We start from the raw sequence: 20810 nt of genomic DNA on the forward strand, positions 1-20810 counted from the left end.
ACCACAAACAATTCAGGTACTGCCTAAAAAATCTGCTAAATATTGCATTCAGGTCACGAACACACCCTTGGGTGCCGAATAAACACAGCGATTTTCTATGCTGCGGCAATTCTCCTTCCATGCCATTTTTTTTTTTTGTATGCGTGCATGCGCAGTCAGTCTTGCTTCTGGTCATGAACAACTCGGGTGCCGACCAAAGTCCTGGAACGGATTACGGTCGGCATCTGAAGTCCCACTGTAGTCTGAAAATTAAAGGGAGTCTGCTTCAATTACCTAAAAACAAAGTAGCCGTTGGATATGAAGTAAATAAAATGAAAAATTCGTAAGTATTCAATGTGTAGTCAATCAATCTCAATAATAAAATGCATTTCACCAAAGTTAAGAACAAAGACATTTGTGGTAGTTCTGAGAGTTTATCATGATTTCCCTCATCACTGCTACTACTTGGTTAATGAGGTTCCTACTTGGCAGCATGGCCATTGACATTAGCTCTTCAGATTCAGTTGCCCTACATTACTTACTACAAAGGTTGAACTACTACCATTTCTGGGATGTATATTAAACCCGGTTGCACATCTGGGATCCAGAGATCACAGGGTGCTAGAAAATCCAGATATCTTAAATTTTTATGAAAACTTGGTTATTCTTCCTGAGCAGTTCCTGCTTTAGAGAACTGCTGTATGATTGAACGTCTAGTCACCCATGCACAAAGGAAACAGAGTGTATGATGATGCCACAAGCAGTAAAAATAAAAGGATTCCCGCTTCCCAAGAAGTTTATATCCTGAGGTGCCCTGTGAGCTGATAAATAAAGAATAATGAATAATTGATTTTCTTTTACTTTTATTTACGATAAAGCCGTCTTCCTCCCTTTTCCTTCTTTGTTTCAATGAAGATCTGAAACTGAAGAAAGTGATCTTTATGCTACTCTTCAAAAATGATCTCCTCCCTTTCTAAAATATGACAATGCAAATTACTTCAGTCCAGTAGGATATTACTTGTGGTAACTTATTCTTTACTGGAGTAAAAAACTTGCACATGTTTTAAAGAGACAGTTTACTGCCACCACCTCCATTCAAAAATAAAACTAAAAATAAATCAAGGGAAAAGCGATCAAACAGAAGAAAGTAAACAAATCAGCCTCTCGTCTCTTCCACTATTAAGTAGTACAGGATGAACAGATCCAAGAAAAGTATCTTTCAACCCTTGCATTCTCTCCTTCTCAGCTGGGAAGTCCCTTGGAACTTTCATCCCTGGACTACAGGCAGTGGTGGATTAAGGCTCACTGGTACCCTAAACACTGTCAAATCTTAGTGCCTTTGTACATACTGCATAAATCTTCATTGGTATTTTTTTTCTTTCTCAACTTTGTGGTGCCCCCTTTGGGCCTGATGCCCTAAGCACGTGCTTAGTCTGCTTAATGGTTAATACACCATTGACTGCAGAGAGATGACAAGCCAGGCTTCATGGCTGGTGGTGCCCATTTTTACCCTTCCTCTCCTGTTCTAGGCGGTTAGCACTGTGCGTCTGGTCCTCTCTTCAGTATCCAGAGAAAGCCAGAAGTGATTCATATCCATTCATTCACGCATTTATTCTCTCTCCCACTCCTCTCCCATTCTCCCTCCCTCCCTCTCATAGAAAGATCACCCTGTCTCCCCCTCCCAAAGAGCCTGGGCTTTGCGGGATTTAAACCAATGAAACAAATCTAGCCTACTGGTTAGTTAGCCAACCGTGTATTAGCCTGGTGGATTGTGCGGACCCAGCTCATGTGGTTAGTTCTCAGTTCAGTGGGCGCGATGGAGACGCAGTTTAATTGGGTTAACCGAGAAAAGGACCGTTTAAATAACCTTGGGTCAGCGTATCGTCAGTAGGCGGAAGGTTTGCAGACTAGAAGGAGTTGCTGAGTTACCTCCAAGTGCAGAGGCTAACTGCAGCGCATCTCAAGAGGGCAAGCTCGGCGATTTCAACGAGGATTTTGTCTCAAATGTTCCCTCCCCTCCTCCCCCCGCCTTCATCCTGCAACTCCGCACACGTTTTTCGCTTCTGCTGTATGGCGCGGCTGTTCCTTTGGGTTTGGCCGAAAACAAAAGCGGAGGTCAAGGAGGGAGGGAGATGCTATCGATAACGTCGCGCCTCTCTTAGAATCAAAGCCGACACTTGTTTTTTTGTTTTTTTAGGTTGGGTTGTTGTTGTTTTTCCCCCCAAAAGGGCGCTCCAAACAAGGAGGGGTTTGATCGCGAAGTCCGATTGCCCATCACGCACAGAGCCCCTTGCCGTTTGCCTGCCAAGCGCTCCTCCTTCCTCCTCCTCGGTCGCTTTGAGTCTCAGCTTTCCGGGATCCCCCTCACCCACCCCCCGCGGCTTTGCTTGGTGGAAGGAAAGAAAGGAGGGCGCTAGGACCTGGCGCGCCGGCCGGCAAGCTGCCGGCAAGCCCCGGCAGTCCGCGAGACTCCTCCTCATTTCCAGTGTCAAACTTGACATCAGGCTGCGAGCGGAGCATGGTAACTTCTCCTGCCATCAGAGCGCTCACATCAGTGGCATGCTCCGGGAAGAGATGCAGCTCGCGCTGCCCTCTGCACCAGCCACAGCATGGATTGTCACTTCCCCAGCCTCTTCTTCCTCCTCCTGGGATCTACGCTCGGCTGCTTGGGAGATCTGAGTCTCTACCCAACCAACGAAGGTAAGCCCAGAAGGCGCCGCTTTTCGGAAAGCCGGGAGTTAAACGCCTCGCTTGCCAACCTGGTCCACGGCTGGGTTGCTCTTTTTTTTAAGGTGGGCCACTGAAGAGCGATCAAAGCTGCGCGGCGTTCATCCCGGACCAGCCACATGGGCGTTTTTGTGGGTGTGAATGGGCGCAGATGGGCAAAGTTGGTTCGGGTGCGCCTGGTGGCTCTCTGGCTGTGACGGTCCCGAGTCCCTTAGTTCCGTCTCGGGAAGATGCAGTTGAAAGAGAAGCGGGCGAGCCCTCGGCGTTTTGCATCAGCTGTGGCTTGACTGTCGCGCGTCGAAGCGGGTGCCGGTGCGAAGTGACTTGGATCCAGGTTATAATGAAAAGGGCGTGTATGTTTGATTATTAGCATAAATGTGATGGCGCAGAGAAACCTTCCCGGGGAAGTTCTACCGTGCAATCGCCTGCCTTCTAAGGGGGAGAAGGAAGATTAAACTAGCCATGCAACTATTTTTCTTTTCTTTTTCTTTTGGGTGAAAGCAAACACTCGGGAAGAGGAACAAAGAATAGATTTGGAGAAATGAAACGGTGCTTCCAAAAAGGCGGCTAATTCCGTATCGCCTTTTCTTTTGACTCAGTAACGTGGTTTTCTCCGGACTAATAATGATGAGAAGGAAGGCAACCTGTTTTACCCGGAGGTATCCCACGAGTTTATTAGAGCAAAGACTTCTTTTTGCAGAGATCACAGCTGGTGACTCATTCACACCTATCGTTGTGATGTAATTGCACCGAATCATTCTACAGAAATAATTAATTAAATAAAAGCCCAGTAGCCCACCCATTTCAAAAAAATGTCATAGAAATTAATGTTTGCATTTTAAAACGTGGCTTTATTAGGTTGCGTCACAAACTTTAGATGTAATGAAACGTTGCTTTTTTTTAAAAAAAATCATCTATCTTTGGTGTGACTTAGGGGCACCACTTATTTTGTTGTGTAAGTTGCATGTTATAATCAATTTAAATAGGTACAATATGGGTAAAAATTGTGACTGTGATTCCCAAAGCTATATTTTGAAGGAACATTGAGTAGAGGTTTTCCAAAAATAATAGAAGATATTCCATACATATGTATCATTGAAGTTACAGCGTTAAACGTTAAATCTTCAACATGACTGTTCAAACACACTTTGTGTGTACAAAACGTACAGGCCAAAAGGGTGGGGATAATTCATATCCAGGAACTGTACAAATGTTGCACCTGCTTGATCACTGCTAGTTTAAGGGATTTCTGAATGTTTTTGTTTTGTCTTGCACTTGCAACAGGAAAAGACAGACTTATTTATTTGTTGATTGGTTCTGCTTTGAGGAGTGCTATATTCAGGAACAATGCAGAAATGATTTTTGTAAGAAAACAGCCAGTTTATTTCAGCTTAAAATAAAATAAAAATCTCCTTGGTAAAAGCACAATCAGTGTTATGCATGTGTATAATTTAAGTATATATATTGGATTCATTATAGTGTAGTCAAATAATGAGTAGAATGTATGTAGCTGATAGGAAATCTCTTTCTGGAGAGACCATTCTGGAGTTAGGTGAAAGTCTTATCAGCAAAACTCAAGGATGATACACAATAGAGCAATAAACCATGTAGTGTGCTGGCAGGCAAATCATATTACATATTAAGATAGCAACTGTTACTATATAAACTCCTTAGGTTTGTATCTGTTATAGCTGTTATTAAGTGTATTTGTTTTGTTGCATTTTTTTTTTTTGCTATTTGAATGTGGCAATAAATTGAATTTATTGTCCACAGATGATACTGTTTGGACGATACATTTTCTTTCTCCAGTCTACGTAGTTGGATTCCCTCCACCCTTTCTTTCTTTGTTTCTTACTTTTGGGATGGGTGGGCAATAATAGATTCTATATAATATTCCTTAGTATCATAATAACCTAGCTGAGTAAGCTATACATTTAATTTTTAAATATAAAGCAACAGCATTTATTTAAATTGTCCAAACTTTGAAGTAAGTATATTGTAAGTAATATTAAGTTTTAAAATTTTGTAATTTGAATTAGGTATATTATATAGAATAAATATAGGGAAAATATACAATAAAATATAGAAACACGTGTTTCTGTTTGAGTCCATTGGATTTTTTTCAGATAGTCAAATAACTGTATTATTTGACATAATTTCCCTATATTTGAACTTTTTATAAAATAACATAACTAAATAGCACTGTTGAAAACAGTCACAATTTTCTGAATTTGTTAAGAGTGCATGCTTATTAATACAAAAACTAAACTTGCAGTTGTATTTAATTACCTGTAAATTAGCCAAATTGCAATAATAGGACCTGAATGGACATACAGAATTAATCCTTTTTCTTCATACCATCTACTGGTGAATTAATGATCAATACACTTAAAAATTATTTTGGAGCTCTACATACTATATCTAATTTGATCTATGATTCTGCAGAAGAGCAGAGCAAATTGTTTGTATGAACTGAGTTGATACCAACTTATACATACTTGTGTTAACTGATTACTTTTAGGTATGTGTGGCTATTTCTTTTTTTAAAAAGCATTTCCCCCCCATATTATTTGATTGCTGTGGCTAAGTGGCATATTACACAAAATATTTATTATAGCCATTCTGGAATAGGACCACATGATATATTTCATTGAAACTCCAATTTAGCGAAAAGATTGTAAAATATAGTTTTCTTCAGTGCTATTTATAATATAGTATTAATTAAATTGAAATCTGTTCTAAGGATATATATTGTGTATTGAGTCAAAGAGGCATTTGAATAATCTCAAATTGCTTTTAAATATATTGATAATGAATAGAAAAGTTGTGAAAAGTTAATCCTGTAGCAGTTAACAGTAATTGTGATAGAAATTAATGTCTTAATAACGAATAGTATTTATTCTCTGCTGAGCTTTGAATAGATTTTTAAAATAATAATAGAAATTTAAGTCTAAAAGCACATTCTTATAAAATTTCCCTCTTTTTTCAATCCAAGATGGACTTTTCAAGAGTCTTCTAGATTATCTGTAATACAGATAACACTTCCACCCCATTTAATTGGAAACATGTTTTGCATCATGAATCAAATAAATAATAATTGCAATTTTGTAACTTTTTCCCCTTAATCCATTTCTATAATGATACTATTTGCTCCTGGTTCTCGGCAACCTTAATTTAACTGTTTTATAACCTGCAACAGTTAACACTTGACCTGGGTCATTAACAGGATTATCAGCAAATTGGTTTAATCTTTTACTGACAACCTGAATTGCTTCAATAATATTTTGACTATGCAGACAGGAAACTTCTTTTAACCTCTCAAATCTCACATAAAGAATTTCTTATGAATACAATTTTCATTCCCTACCGTTCCCAAGTCACTAGAAATATACATCTGTTCATGGTTACCGTTAGGCTGTACTTTAGTAAACAAGTAACACAAAGTATTTCAGTTTACAATATATTTGTAGTTCTGGTTGCAATGTGTGAACATTTCTTTCTATGACTTTGTCCTAACTATATAACTATATTTGTTCAGTAGTTAGCTATATTGGTCTCCAAACATAATTTAATGTTTAATAGTAGTTTAAAAGTTTGTGAAGTTAGTGGCAATGAAGTAGATCAGGAATACACAGAGAACCCCAAATATATATATAGCATTTGTATAAGTTTGTATTAAATATATTCAAAAAACTTCTAACAAAATTCAACTTTTGTTTTCCTTCAAACAAAACAAATAAGTACAAGTAATATTATTTATGTTGTGCTTGTATGCATTTTTAAAAATTTAATCCTCTGGAATGTTCTTCAGTTTTTCTGCAGAAGTCATGCATCAAGTTTAAGGAGAGCAAAGCAATTGCAATTGTATGCTGTTGCTCTCATGCACTTATTATTGTTTAGAGTAGTAGCCACTCATTACAAGGCTTATAATAGATCCCATTTCTGGAATTTTATTTCATTATACATTTTTCAGTATGAAATAAAAGTTTTAAAAAACTTTTATCTCATACTGAAAGTTTTTAAAAATGAAAGGCAAAACTGATATCACCTGAATTATAGATAAAGCATTTACAGGACTAAGCATAATTAAAATTCCAGTTTTATAGCTATCTATATCTTCATCTTCTCACTTATTAAACCCTGCTGATGACTGTTTAATCCCTTCTATTAAGCCAGTCCAAATGACAGGGGCTTAAAATACTTCAAGTATATATTGGTGCAACAATTTGACCAATTTCTGATCTGCTTAAAATTTAGCATTATTCTATCACATCAAAAAACAGCATTTAGGCAGGCACGTGTATTAGTGCTGTGCCTGAATGAAACAACTGAATAATCACAGTTGTAATGCACAAAAGTTGAGTAAAGTTGAGTCAGGAAAGTTTGGTTGTTCCAACACTAACTAAAATACATTATAATGCCTACCGTAGTATTATTATAGAATTGGGCATGCCATAACTGGACAATAAAAATACAGACAGCCAAGGAGTAAAGAGTCCCTCTATATTTTTTCCAGATATGATTAACCTAATAGCCCATTAAAAGTTATGTCAAAATAAAACTCAAAAATTTGTCAACTCCTTTTTCCTATTTCAAGTTTAGGTTAATGTTTATTTATTTGAATTTATAAGCCACCCAACTTCTGCCATCCTCTACTCTTAATACAGTTAAAGTTCTACTTAAGAATCATGCTTGTCTTGATATTTTCAAAGAAATGATTGATTCATTGGATAAACTTGCAGCCCGTTGAATGAGATATTTTGCATTTAGAACACATGATAAATATAAGAAGCCAAATGTAAAACTGTTATCATAACTTAACCAAGACCTTGTGTGGCACTTGTGAAGCATTTAGGAAAAACTAAGCAAATGCTGGTGGAAGAAATTAAGATAAAGGGTTAAAGAACTAAAGTACATAAAACTTTAGGAACCAGTCAGCTTTGAATAAGCAGTAAGAAACGTCTTTGAAGAAGAAAAAGTCTTTAGAAATCAAAATATGTCGTAAGGGTTTGCCATTTCAATAAAAATCTATAAAGTGTAATAAATTTAGTGTAATAGAGTGTAATAGAATATTATATTTAGTAATATTTGTCAAAATGTAGGAATTAAAACATTGTCCTTCTGGATAAATGTAGTATGGAGCAAATTTTGTTTCTGTGCAATAAATTTCCTTCCCTTTTGTTCAAGATTGCACCATTTTTCATCAAAGTAGTTATATAACTTGTTTGATTGAGATCATTGTTACTGAATGAAAAATTTAATAGCAAAAATGCAGGGTTTCCCCCCACTTGCTGTGAGGAGTCTGGTATTTATCACCAGCAAGGGTCACTACAGAGCTTTTATCAACAGCAAGAGTAGAGGATGGCAGAATTTTTGAATTAAGGCGTTTGCTGTTCAGCTAGGCATGATTCAGTTTATTTATATTACAATCACGCTTGATTTCTACTGAACAATTTGTTTGCATAATGGAGGTATAGATGATATAAAAGAATAAACCCCTATTGTCATAGAAGAGATAAAAAAAGTATCCATTTAATTTCATGTATTGAAATTATCAAAAAGAACTTTGGGGTTTAATAATCTGAGTAAAACCCATAGTTATATCCTAGCTTGCTTACTAAAATGTGAAGCTGGGTCCCGTGATATTTGCTACCAGGAAAAATACAATGTGTGTGTGTGTGTGAGAGAGAGAGATCAAAAACTTAAATTCAACTATTTCCCTCTCTCGGTGTAATTAATTTCTAAATAAAGATATTAAGGCTGTCTTATAGATGTTTAGCTTGTATTTAGCATTGTTGTCTACCTGTGGGAATCCTTAGCAAAGATCCAGGATAGGGAGATGTTGTTTTTAAATAATGTTAAAGGTTTTGTCACAGAATGTATGGTGTTGCAAGTGAATCTGTTTTTTCACAATTGACTCATGGTGGTTTGTCAATTCCGATGGTGTTCAAGTGGTGCTCCAGATGTTTGGAATTGGAATTTGGAAAGCTGTCTATTGCTATTGCTAGTATCTTTGCTTTCTTTTGCCACAGTTATTCTACTTGTACTTGTATTTTGTGATTTTTCTCCAATAGTTTCTATTCTATTCTGCTGCCTCCAATACTACAACATTCATTATCCAGACTTTTTTGTCATTCTTATCTGCTGTTATTAAATCTGGTGGGACATGCCTGTCTGGTTGAATTCTAAACATTAGTTTCTTCATTTTTTAATTTATTTTGTCTATTTTGTAGTCTCACCAGTTCTTGCTTTCAAGCAAATGGTAGTTATTGTAGATATTTCAAAATACCATTGTTGCTCTTTGTAGTTAGTCTGTGCAATTTTCTTCCAACAGCTAACTAGGTGGTCTATGCTTGCTCCTTCTCCTTTGGATTGCCATTACTCATTCTTGCAAGACCCACAATTCTATTAAGAATTATGAATGCAAATCTTAATCATATATTGGAATATAACTTGATAATGGATATATGATTATTTAACATATGTAGTTTAGAAAATTAACTAAAATGTAAATGTTTATTTTTGAGTTTAATGTGTGTACATACAATATATTCTACTTTATATATAGATAGATATATACATTCAATTCTAAAACAAATACATATATTTTAATTTTCTTTCTTGTAAATGTTTTGTAAGTATAAATAAACTTTTTTCTATACACACACACAAACTTAGTAAAATATTTAAAAGAAAGAAAATTAACAAAAAGTAGGTGTTTGTTTTAAACTGTGTTTAAATTCAAATTATAATCAGTGTACAAAATATTGAACACTTAACTGTTATATTTTCTGCATTAAAATAAAAGTTTTAAAGGATACTTTGTTCCAGTGAATCTTAATTTCTAGATTTAGCTGCATACAGCATATCCTTGAAAAACTGTAACTATTTTGAGTGAAACATTAACATGTACCTACTTAACATAAAAGCGCTTACTATAATCCAACCACAGTTGATTTAAATTCCATTAATTTGAAATAGGAAATATTCTGAGGCCTTAATTCTATCATTGAAGTTGGATACTTAAAATTTGTAGTACTTTGGCTATAAAAAGTCTACTGGGCTTCTCAAATAAATGTGTTGTTTAACTTTGAGTTAAACTATCTGAAAATCTGAACTGAATGTGTGTTCTGGCAGCAGGTTAATCAATTAATTAATTACATAGAATCATTCAGAAATTGCCTAATCTAGAGACTATTTTCAATTGTATGCAGTCAATTGAACAAATCAACAAACCCAGAGAAAAATGCAATACAATCAATGAAGCCCAGGTAAATGACTATGATAACTTGATTTTGAAAATAAAGTAACAACATCTTGCTGTCCTGAAATGCTATTGACTGAAATACATTACATTCCAAAGTTTTACATTTCAGCTTGCTTGCAAAATTTACAAATAGCAAATAGAGTGGTAAAAAGCAATTGAGATATAAAAATAAAGATCATACTACTTGAAAGAAACTGCTGGGAGAGAACAACAAAAGACTAAAGACTAGCCTACCAAGCCCTTGTTGAGGATTAACGAAACCATACAAAATTAATTCTTTAACGTGGGGAGACATTATTCAAGCTGATGCACTGTAAGTGAAAACTTTTAGGCAGCTTTTTTGTAAAGTAATGTATATCCTGCTGTTTTGGGCAGAGTGAGGAAGAAAATCCCATTAATCTGATGGAAAAAATATTGGGAAAAGAATAAAAGACCACCAAACAAACAGTCGTGGAAATGTACGAGACGTTTGAGAGTGAAATAAGCTTGCATGTGGGAGAGAATTACAGCAGACAATTACATTAGGTGAACTCATTTGGAATTCTTAAGAAAGCTTTATTCTGTTTTCAGAACTCAGGGTTGAAAATTTTTATAAACATATGAGTCTATCAATTTTCAACATTGTGTCATTTTCTTTAGGCTGCTTTTACAGAAATAAGGAATTTGGGGAATAACAAATCTTGGTTATCTAGAACTTTGCTGGATCTAAGTATATGTATAAAAACAAATGTGAAACATTCTAAGATAATGTAGTAGACAGTGATATTCTCAAAATATTTTTTTCTTTATATTTGTATCACTTCTACAAATCTCAGCAAAATTCAGCTTTGCCTTTGTGAATTCTTCTTTCTATTTTGTACAGTTCTGTGCAAGTTTACAGAGACATTAGCTCTACTGAATCCAAAAGTACTTTCATGTGAGGATAAAACTATCTGATAAAACTTTAAGAAAAACAAAATACAATGTTATTCCTATATGATTTTCATTTGCTGAAATACTTTGTGTTTCAATTTTAATTAGAATTGTTGATTTACTATTTTTCATTTTTTCAGAAACAATATTCTGGATTTATCTACATAGTTTCATAGAAAACGTCTCACCACTTCCCCCCACATCACCAAAGAAATTTTTACAGCTATTTTAAGAATGAGAGCGCTTTAAAAATACTTTTTGTTTTTTCAGACAGTATTAGAATTGTGTCTTTGTAAAATTTTCTTCTACTTGAGCTCAGTCCTGGTGATTTATAGATACAATACAATAATATTGGAAAGAGCTACAAGGTATTTTTTTCATTTCTTTTTGTGGACTGCTGTTTTGACTTCGCAATCTATTTCACAGTCATAGCATTCGTCTCCGAGTGCTAATTATATCCCAACATACACACATGTCTTCCAAGAACAGACAAGATCTATTATTTTAATTTTATGCTGCTTTGTATTGTATCCTCTACCCTACCTACATATTAATGAATAAAATGTTGGACTGAATTGTTATCAGAAGGCTATTGAATTAATAGACTATTTAAAAAGAATAACAGAATAACAATAGAATAACAATAGAATAACAAGCTGGAAGGGACCTTATAGGTCTTCTACTCCAATCCCTTGCTCAAGCAGGAGGCCCTATATCATTTTAGACAAATCTTTGTCCAATCTCTTCTTTAAAACTTCCAGTGTTGAAGCACCCACAACATCTGGAGGCAAGCCATTCCACTGGGTAATGTCGCCACTGTCAAAAAACCTAGACTTAGTTCTAAATTGATTCTCTCCCTGATTACTTTCCACCCATTGCTTCTTGTCTTGTCGTCAGGTGCTTTGGAGAATAAGTTAACACCCTCTTCCTTGTGGCAGCCCTTAAATCAACATAGCTTAATTTAATAATGATTTCAACTGACTAAATCTGAATGCAACTGCAACAGAAATGCAACAATACATATCATTTAGTCTCATTAGATTCATCAACTATGGACCCTGTTTGAAACATGGTAAAAGGTGGGATATACAAAAGGTATGTCCTGTCAGAGCTATCTGCAAGTGCTCAATGAATTGCATGGGTGAAAAAATAGTTTAGGAAATAACCACATTGGGACATTGGAGTTGTCTCAAGAGTATGGTGTTAATTTATGGGTAAAATGAAATAGGGCAGAGATCACTTGCTTTCTGGTCAAGAAAAACCAAAAATTAAGTAGGATCAATGCATGTACTGTATGCTGATTTTGGATAGTCTGAGAAAAAAGACTTGTACCAAGCCTTCAAGGTACTGGAATAGGAGATGGATAACATACAGAAAAAACCTTTAGTGGTTCAAGTAAGAGAGGCTGTAGTAGCCCTTATTACTATTTCTCTTTATCTTACGTTATTTCAAATGTCAAAGATGGCTGAGAATGTATGTAATTTTCCTTGTTTAAGGGCAGAAAATTAAACTCCGGCAATTTTTTTTAAAGAAAATGCGAATAGCAAAGCACATATGTTCTAAATTAATTACCTCATAAATTCTATTAAACAATAAAAAATAACTTTTTGGTGACATCAGCAAGTTGGAAAACATAACCCAATTCAGGAAAAGCATCCTGTTTTCTTCAATGTAACACTCAATGGATTTTTTTATTATTATTTTTATCAGCATGTTGTCCCCCATCCTTAAATTCACATTAAATTAGTTATGAATAAGGAAATAACCTGTGGGTAACTAGAAACATTTTTTGGGTTCTTTATCACCAGATACCATACAATAATTGATTAGGTTTTCAGTAGCTTATTTTTGGATTGAGCTCCCATAACAGTGAGTTTGTCATGTGTCTTTGCATCTCAGTGTGAATCACTGAAAATTTAAATTTTCCATTAAGCTAATGGTTGTCTATTCCATCAGTTTATTTATAGTACTACATTCCCTTATTTCCTTTTCATTGGAAATATGCCATCACAAGATCTTTGCAAATTGAGGCCTTCCATAATTTAAATTATAATATTATATTTTAATGCAAGATTAACAATGATAACCATAATTATTTTATTTTTGTTTTGGCAGGATCCACTGTTTGGATCATGGCTTTTTGAGCATGTAAATCAAATTTCAAATATGGCTCTCAGTTTCCCCTTTCCCCCAACTGTGCACTCTGAACTATAAGCAACAGCTTTGATTTTCACAATATGTCTCATTTGCTAGTAGAACCATTTTAATCAATTATATTTAAGCTATCTATATATGGAGGGTATAGGAAATGGCTTTGAAGGACAGGAAAAAGAGTTGCTACCAAGGTAATGATTAGACAAGCTCAATTTGGCCCCATTACAAAAACCTACTTTGAACAAACATTTCACATCCCTTCCTAGTTCATACTGAAAGTTTGGAAAGAACAAGTTTCAGACTTGCAAGATTCTATAACTGTGGCTGTTAAAATAAAAGTACACCTCACCTATATGACTGATATGACATTAAATTCTTAGGTGAAAGTATTAGAACAGGATATGAATGTTTTTCAAAATACAAGATAGAACAAAAGGACCTTTCTCCCAATTATGACAAAATTTCCCATGGATATGAAGATCATGTCAAAATTGGGCAATTTATAACTTGTAAAACTGGATGGATAGATAAAGTCAAACCTGTGATCTAAATAGTTATATTCAGATGGAACCCTGTATATGACATAGGATTATTTTACAGGGTGGCAATATAAGAATTTAGAATTCCTGGGAAAGAATGAAAAGGTAGAATGACGGGAGTATTTTCCAGCTTGGCATTAAGGTAAAAGGAAAATATGTGATGCTGATATTTGGGAATAGAGTAATAGCACTGCAATGAAATTTGAAGCAATCAAGCAGAAAAACAAAATCTATTTAAAAAAAAAACATTTAATGAATTATTGAGCCTCTTAAACCACTTATAAAATCAAGAAAAACTAACCATAGTCATGTTGGAAGTTCATGAAACTGGGTTCTTTTGCCTTCTTATAGCAACTTACTGATCTCATTTTACAATGTGTGCTTAATTGTACTTGGAACTAGATGTTATAGATTTTAAATACAACAAAATAATTTTAAACTGTGATATGCTTTACAAATATTATTAAATCTTTTTAGGCTTCAAACCTATGAGTAAGCACCATGGAAGGCAATGGGATTTAGTTTTAAGCAGACAGGTATAGAGAATGTGTGAGAGAAATATCCCTAAACATTAAATGTGCAAGCAATTGGATGGAGTTTTTTTTCCCCCTCTCAGAAAAAAAAAGCCTTTAATCATAACATTTCAAACACAGGAATAAAACATGATTCTAATTCTTGGAAAGCTTCATATTATTTCCTAAAACAGAATCTGGATAGTTGTTTCCGTTTTAATGGAAATATTTAACTAAATAGTTCCATTACTCCCCATCCCCAAATGGCAAAGAAGCAATACCGTGTGTTCAGTTTAGGAACCTATGGTTCTTATATGTATGTGAGAATTTCTTTTAAAACTAAATTGGCTGCTGGTCTCTCTTATGAATATTTTTTGAGCGATAAGATGGAAGAACATTTAGGTTCTCTGTGGTGTATCAATTACTAGACTGTTACTATTTAAAGATGAGGCACTAGATACTTTGGTTGTTCCATTATATAAAATATTCAATAGTATCTTAATGAGAAAGTTCTAAAAAGTTCTTTAAAAATCTAAAATCTTTTTATGAAAAAATACACTTATATAATATCTACAAACTGCAGTAGATAACATAGTACAGCTTTGAAATGTTTATTGCAGTTATGAGTACATTATAAAGTTCATCATGCTTCGGAAACTTTCTTAGCCCTAATTCAATCTGGCATCTTTTTCAAGTAAGTCTCAGAGGAATTAAAAGAACTTGGTGTGCTTTTATGCAGGTTAGATTCAAAAGTCAGTATAGATATATAACATTTCCAAAGAAGAACAACCAAAATTACTCCTGATGTGGTTTTTAATTCCCAGTTATGACCCTGAAAATCACTTATCTGACGTTGAAGTTGCAGGCATTCTGAGGACTCCCACTCATTTCCTTGTTCAGATTGTTTGGGATTGATAATTCATTATGACAAGTCAAATATCCACCTCCTCCTTTTGCATCACTGCAGGACTTAAAGCAGTATTGGAGTTTTGTGCATTAGATTTGCCAAGAATTAATCCTGACTTTGATTAGGGAGAGCTATGGAAACATTTTCTCATCAATGATAAAAGAGGGGGAAGAGAAGGGCAGGTGAAGTGTTGAAATAAAAGGAACAGGTGCAATGGGGGGGAAAAAACCTTGATGAGAGTCTTCATTCTTTCTGCTGTTACTGTTTTAATTGACTAGTATTCTAACAGCTGGTGCTTTACACAGTAGTGAAGAAGGAGAGAGCTAATGGCTAACCATTTGGAAAGAATGCTGAATTTGAAGAAGAGTCAGTACTTTACCAAGAGTAACCAGACTGACTGATGTCTACTATTAGGTTCTAAAATAAACAACAATATAAAATCTTTCCATTAAGTAAAAGTGATATATTTTTTTTAAAAAAATACACATATATTTTGCAAACTCTATGAACTGTTTGATTGAAGGAACATGTACATGATTCCTATATGATATATGCATGTGTGTGTGTGAGTGTTTCCATCATACTGCTATATTTCCTTTCACAATAAGCTGTCTTGGACAAAGCAAAAATATGATTGACAAGTAACAAGCAAAGGAAATTAGAGGCAGGAAAGGAGAAAAGAAAATTTCACCCAAGAAAATACATATTTTGGAAAGGAAAGGAATGTTCTATAGATGTATGGAAGTAAAAGGCATCCATGTTAAATGGAGCAGGGTATTCCCAAATTAGACGTCAATAAGGGTGCACTAATAAGTAAGATTGACACTGCTTTGAGATCAGCTAGGTTGGATGTGTGCTGCTACTCAGGAGGCTATATAAATATTGTATTTAATTTAAATGCATTTAATAAAATAATTCTTTAAGGATTTATAATTTCCCTCTTACATTTAAAATCTTTTCAGAAAGGGTTTCAGGAACCATATCCACACAAGGTTTAAAAAAACTCTAAGTGCTGCCCCAGTTGTAAATTTTTGTTTGTTTGTTTTATTAAGGCAACAATATTAATCAACTTGTATGGCTGGTCTAACAATTAAGTAACTTGAGGTCTCATAAAGAACAATTTAGGTCTAAGTCTAAGATGATAAACTGATCTTTTAAACATTATTCAAATATGTAAAATTGTAAAAGTACAAATAAAGGAGTCAAGTTCTCAGGGTTACCAAAATAAATATCAAGATATTGATCAGATTTATGCATTCTTTTTGCCTGCATCTCAGCAAGGCTTCCTTAGTCGAATAATTCATTAGTGTGTATTTCCTGCAGTGATTGTAGTATGTGAAAAAGATTGACTGGTGACGGGAATGTTCTTGGGAGGTGTCAATTAATGACTTTCTGCAAATGTTGTCTCTATTTTAATACCCAGGAACCAATTAATAATTTCCAGTAACCCGTTAATTGACATTTCCGAGGAAACCCAATGACTAAGTATGTACAGCAAGCCAGGGTTACCTTTATTTCAAGAAGGCTATAATTGTGAAAGTAATTATTGATAAATGTATTTTTAAAAAAATATGTGGTCAGCTTCTTTTGCTTTATAATTTTCTCAAATTATACTTCACAATTGAAAATTATCACAGTAGGTTTCACTTTATAAAGAAATGATCTTGCAATTACCTAGTATTCTTTCTTAATCACAGCTCTTGAGAAGGAAAAAATAGCTTCATTGAGTTAATCTCTTCTTCCTGTGTTATTGAGTTGGGGGATCACAAAGTTTCAGATTCATCTTGATAATTCTTTTCAGGACAATATTGCAGGAATACATTGGGAAATGTTATTTTAACAGTCTTGCCAGATCTACATAGGAGCTGCAGAGAGAGACAATAGGACTGAAATTGGAGAAACTCACAGTCAATAGGCCAATTGATTAATACCACTTTTCAAGTATTTAGAGATAAATGAATGTTTTGGTGAATTACTTCTATGTTGTTTTCCTTGCTGTTAGGAACAAGTATATATTATTATATTTTGAATATTCAGATAAAAAAAGGATTGGTTGTTACCACAGATTGAGACCTGATCAATATTTATGCAACCAAGTGAATTTTAGGTGATCAGTTAACATTTCAAAAAAAGTAGAAAACTGTGTGGATGTATGTGCAGTGATTGCCAGTTGTAGAACGTTTTGCATGATTCTGCATGATTTGAGTTACAGGGACACATGCATAAGATTTTGAATGTTTTAAATTGTAAAGTTTAATAATTGTACTTGTTTATTTGGTTTACTGGGGCTGGGGTCAATTTCATAAATTTAGAAAAGGAAATAACTAAAATGGCTTCCTCTTAAACTTTGTTATCAATAGTTTTTGATCTAGGAACCAGTCTTGCATTAAAGATATTTTCAGATCTTTTCATTTTTGTGCCTGCAATAATCTTGCTGTGTTTGTTTGTTTGTTTATGTGTGTGTATGTGTATAATGTACTATTTTCTCCTATCCAAAAAGCAATGTTAACTTTAAAAATCCTCTGAATCTCTGTATAGTTTAACCCCAAAGTGCCATAGTTTTTTTACATGCCCACAACCATGATAAAATTATTCTTGTTATTATTCATATTCCCAACATAAATTTGAAGTATCTTTATAAATTGTAGTTTCATTCTAGATCGTTGCATGCCTTTCATTTGTATAGAATTCCATTTAAAATTCTTTCTTACATTATTGAATATCATACATTCTTTGGTATACTTTTAATCTTTCTGATAACTGTAAATACAAAAACGATTGACAACCATGTCCTTCTGTCATCAGTTATTCATTTGCTTTTATTTTATATTCTCTGTAATAAAATTGTAGAATCTCATCATATTAAATATATTTGCCTATAATTACTCATCTCTAAAATTCTTCTTGTGCGAGTATCCTAAAGGTGCTTTTTGATATAGCCTATGTTTCTGTGACTTTGTCATAGAATATTAATGCCAGCCAAATTTCAGGTCACATCCTTTTTAATTATAACAAAATTTTATTTCTCAGCAAATCCAATCTTTCACCCAAACCAAGCCACTAAGTTGCGAAACACAATTTCAGACCAGGTAAATCCAATTCAATCTTCCTCTTTCCTTTGCATATTGTAATGCTTTATATTTAACTCATGCCTTTTTCTCTTGCCATGCAAAACTTAACTTTGCCATTGTTTAATGGTACAAAAATTGTCAAAACCAGTATTGTCCAAAACAAAAACACCCTTCTGAGCACAGCATTCATCTTTGTCCCATAAATTATTTCCAACAATTGTAGTTTCTCCCATCTTAGCATATTTTAATTTTTTTCATTCCAAATCTTAATATAATTATTTGAAATAATATACAGTTATTTGTATATTATAGTAATACCAAAATATTTTACTTTTTTCCTCTTAAAAAGTAGTTTTTTTAAAACCAGTTTTCTTCATCAGTTTTGCTTGATTCTTTATTTTCATTTTTCATATCTTCATCTTCTGGTTTCTATTCACATCTTAAAAATTGATCACTTTTTTCCCCAAGCTTTTTCAGGCAGTCAGACTAAAGAGCCACTGCTTTCAACCTTAAATTAATGGTTTCATTTTTCAGGTGTGTGTAGATTATCTTAAACATTCATTAAAATAATAGCAGAGAAAAGGTGTACTCAGTTGCATGCAAGATTTGAACACTTAGGAATCAATTTTGAAAGTTGCATCTTCCTAATTCATAAGAGTTAGCTATTGTTTTAAATAAGTTTTAAGCATTAAAATTCAGTATAATACCTTCAGTTATTTGAATGCACGATGCAATTTTAAATAATTGGACAGGCATAATAAAAATAAATTTCTACATAATTACAATCAAATGTATTGAAGGAAGTTATTGTGCTACATGGTGGGTGATACAATGAATTGCTAGAGAAATTCTATAATTATGCATTTTAATTGAAATTCATTTTTGAAGAAGCAAGCACTCAACTGTGCTAACATTATTGTGCAGTTTGTGCGTGCATGTATCCACGCACAGAAACTGGGCCATGTAGTGTTTAAATATTATATGTGCCTGTAAAGTTCTGGTGTTGTTTTACCTCCAAGCAAAGACTAGCTGGATCCTGCCTCAGGATAGCTTCTGTGCTTTCCAAATATGAATTTCATGCTTTAATTTTGAGTATACTCATATTTATTTATTTATGTTATTCTTTTGTATAGAAAACTTTGATTTTTCTCTGTTAGCATTTTTCTCATAAGTGAAAATTAACAACTACATGAAAGAAATGAAAAACTTTCACTTCACCTGACATTTGAAAAAAATGTTCAGATGGTAAAAAAAAACTGTCTTCAGCGATTATCTTTTTTATAACTATTTTAATAACTATTTTTCAGCAATTGTGAATTTTTGAAATTGTATTATGTAAAAATAAGGAATTTATTTATACAGGAATAAATTCTAAAATTGTGTTTTTATTCAATTAGATTTTTATCTTGTCCTATTTTAGGACAAAAGAAGCTGCAAATCTATTATAATTTAAAAATCCAGGTAAGGCTTACAGTTCTAATAAATCAGAGTTATATATATGCAAGCAACTTAATTATAGTACCTACTTTAAAATAATTCAATTTACATGAAATTGAATTTAACATCTGCAAAGTTATTAGTTGATGGGATACTTCCATTTTAGATGATAGGAAAGCTGAATTTAATATATGGAAGAATAGCAATCAAACTTACAAATTGAGTGTTGCTTAATAATAAGGAATAATAATGATGAATAATAATTTATAAGCTTCATATACGTAGCTAGCTTCAAGGCTGTGAAATATCAAAAGAAGAAACATATCTATACACTTATATCTAATGTAAACAATTTTTGCATTTGCATGTTGACATTAGCTATCTAAGGACAAAAAAGAGATCACCATATGTTATGTTTTTCTCTCTCACCCCAAACCAACAGCAGCATTGCAATAAGAAAACTCGGAAACTTTTTTTAAAAATCACTTGTGTTGCTTTTCCCCTTTGTTTTTTTTAAAGACACTTTGTCTGTAACTCAATAAGAGATTATATGAGTATAGATGTAGAATTCACTTTTTTCATGAAATTTACAGTACAGAGTACATATAGTATTTTAAATGATAGTTGAATTTAAAATAGTTTCTTAAAACTGTACATTATTTCTGTCTTGATCTTAATCATGAACACTCTAATGAACATAAGATCTGGCCCTGCAACCTTAGCATTGTTTATTTTTGTTAATCTTAGTTTAAACAAACCATGTTTTCAAAGTTTAATGGTACAACCAACTGATGTTCCAGGTTGTGATGCTTCCAATTTCCAATTAATGAAAGTAGTGGATACAGACAATCAAAATTTTATTTATTTAGTCATAGCAGGAAATGATAATTCTCTTTTTGAACTGACCTACTTTGCATTAGAGGCTGGTAGATATGCTGTTGCCTTATAATGGCTGGGTGAATGTTATAATCATTTCTGTGAATTCAATTTAGGTATGGCTTTAAATTTCTTGCATATTCACTTTGATAGTGATGGGAAATTCACAGTACTGTAAAAGGACACATGTTTGCATTGTGCTTTGGAACCAAATGCCATACATAGTGAAGCCAAGTTTTCAGTCATATGCTGTTCTTATTTCAAGTTTCCAAATGAGACGTGCTTATAAACAGGACATCAGCCGGTGTTGAGGCTGTGGCTTCTCTTAAACAGTGGCTTTTCTTAAATAGTGAAGTTGGTCACAGTTAAGTTTGCGGTGGATGTGCTGGAAACAGAATTTTTAGAAAAGGACACTGTTAATAATAGCCA

The 20810-nt window shown here is 33.6% G+C and overlaps 1 protein-coding gene across 2 annotated transcripts in view; it reads left to right on the top strand.

Moving 5' to 3' along the window:
* Positions 1–2493: 2493 nt before the first annotated feature.
* EPHA3 (EPH receptor A3) overlaps positions 2494–20810 on the top strand; it is a 221491-nt gene continuing 203174 nt past the window's right edge. For both annotated transcript variants that reach the window (XM_081953309.1, XM_081953310.1), the window contains exon 1: positions 2494–2679. In XM_081953309.1, the coding sequence (XP_081809435.1) occupies positions 2589–2679 (91 nt within the window). In that variant the 5' untranslated portion in view covers positions 2494–2588. The remainder of the gene's footprint in view (positions 2680–20810) is intronic.

Source organism: Natrix helvetica, assembly GCF_964273705.1.
Source record: "Natrix helvetica genome assembly, chromosome: 4".
NCBI lineage: Eukaryota > Metazoa > Chordata > Lepidosauria > Squamata > Natricidae > Natrix > Natrix helvetica.